At 49.5% G+C, this 2,207-nt stretch overlaps 1 protein-coding gene across 1 annotated transcript; it reads left to right on the top strand.

The window, feature by feature from the left end:
• The first annotated feature begins 261 nt into the window (after window positions 1-261).
• On the top strand, window positions 262-792 carry LOC113936397 (chloride intracellular channel protein 1-like). Its single transcript, XM_035725273.1, has one exon. The coding sequence runs from the start codon at window positions 262-264 to the stop codon at window positions 790-792; it is 531 nt and encodes a 176-aa protein (XP_035581166.1).
• The last annotated feature ends 1,415 nt before the right edge of the window (window positions 793-2,207 follow it).

Genomic DNA, 2,207 nt, shown 5'->3' with positions numbered 1-2,207 from the left:
TGGGGAAGCCGTGTCTCATGTGAGCGGGTCTCATCAGGTTTATGTTGCACTGAAGGGCCAGCCCTAGGTCTGGGGGAGAGAATTCCTGCCTGTGAGACCCGCCTTCCCTGGCCCGGGCCTCTCCCAGTTACCCCAGCGCCGGCCACTTCCTGGTCCCCGTCGCAACCATGGCTGAAGAACAACCTCAGGTTGAATTTTCACGTGAAGGCTGGCAGTGATGGGGCCAAGATTGGGAACTGCCCCTTCTCCCAGAGACTGTTCATGGTACTCTGGCTCAAGGGAGTCACCTTCAACATCACCACTGTTGACACCAAGAGGCGGACTGAGCGCAGAAGCTGTGCTCAGGGGGGGCAGCTCCCATTCCTGCTGTATGGCACCAAAGTGCACACAGACACCAACAAGATTGAGGAGTTTCTGGAGGCGGTGCTGTGCCCTCCCAGGTACCCCAAGCTGGCAGCTCTGAACCCTGAATCCAACACGGCAGGGCTGGACATATTTGCCAAATTTTCTGCTTACATCAAGAATTCAAACCCGGCACTCAATGATAATCTGGAGAAGGGGCTCCTGAAAGCCCTGAAAGTTTTAGACAATTACTTGACATCCTCTCTCCCAGAAGAAGTGGATGAGACCAGTGATGAGGACGAGGGCATCTCTCAGAGGAAGTTTCTGGATGGCAATGAGCTCACTCTGGCTGACTGCAACCTGTTGCCAAAGCTCCACATAGTACAGTTGGTCTGTAAGAAGTACAGGGGATTCTCCAACCCCGAGGGGTTCCACGGAGTACATCGGTAGTTGCGCAATGCCTATGCTTGGGTAGAGTTTGCCTCCACCTGTCCAGACGATGAGGAGATCAAGCTGGCTTATGAGCAAGTGGCCAAGGCCCTCAAATAAGTGCCTCCTGAGACTCCGTCTCCCCTCTCCATTTTCTCCACAAAGGCACCAACTGGTTTCCACGTAGTTATCCAAGGGACACACTCCAAAATGGCCAGTGGGCAGAGAATCCTGGAGCACTTGTGCAGGGCTGGCTGGGGGGCTGAGGGGAAAAAATGGGGAATCTAGGTAAGATTTTTATTGTGAGGTGGTGCGGGTAGGACAATGTATTTCAGTAATAAAATACAGAATGAAAATAAATAAATAAATAAATAAATAAATAAATAAATAAATAAATAGAGGATATTGCTCTGAGACACTGGCTCGGAATGGTCCTTGGGTTAATCTAGTTTCAGATAAAAAGAAAAGGGTAGGGGAACCTGGTTGGCTCAGCAGGTTAAGCATCCAACTCTTGGTTGCAGCCGAGGTCACAGTCTCACGGGTTGTGGGATGGAGCCTCATGTCCAGCTCTGTGCTCAGTGAGGAGTCTACTTGAAGAGTCTCTCATTCTGCCCCTCCCCCAAGTCATGTACACTCTTTCCCCTCTCTCTCAAATAAATAGACCTTACAAAAAGAATAAAAGGGTCAAAATGGATACACAGGAGGTTAAAATTCATGAGAGATGAGAATGGCCTGATGTGGTGAATGGAGTTGCACTATCTCCTGGCAAGGGGGCCACCTCCAGAATAGCTAACACCTGTGAACTTGGGCAAGAGAAATCTCCATTGTTTACATATGGCAACCCTGTCAACAAGAGGCCTACATTCTCCCCCCAGAAAGACAGAGAAAGCTTCTGGATTTGGCTGTCTTCCCTACCCATCTCACTGGTAGATAGAGACAGCAGGGGTTCAATAATACCATGTGGGTGCTTGTCATTGATGCTCAGGTGTTTAGAATGGGACCTTGGTGCAGTATGCCTTGAAAGGGCATTTTCTGCACTAACCAGGTCCTGGAGCATACTGCACATGCACGGCTTCTCTGCTCTTCATAATGAAGGCATCTAGATGAGCCAGGGGAGGGAAGCAAACTTGTTATTGAGTACTGTGCTTATACCAGCGAGCCAAGCAAGTGCTCAGGAACAAGAATGCCATTGTTCTTTTGGGATAGCAAACACTGATTGCTCTCCCTTGCCACTGGATCAGAGTGGGAACTTGGCACCAGTCCTTGGGTGCTGGCTGTATGGGAGCCCCATCACCCCTGGATGGGAATGAGGCCTAGTTAGAAATTAGGCAATGATATGGCAATGGCTACAGAAAGAGTTAAGTTCTACATTTCAAAGAGGAATGGGAAATATTAGGGAGATGTCTTCATGTTCATTTGCCCCAGAGATGAGGCCA

Source organism: Zalophus californianus, chromosome 17, assembly GCF_009762305.2.
Source record: "Zalophus californianus isolate mZalCal1 chromosome 17, mZalCal1.pri.v2, whole genome shotgun sequence".
Taxonomy (NCBI): domain Eukaryota; kingdom Metazoa; phylum Chordata; class Mammalia; order Carnivora; family Otariidae; genus Zalophus; species Zalophus californianus.
Note: the sequence above shows the minus strand (reverse complement) of the source record. Positions and strands in the feature narration are given on the sequence as shown.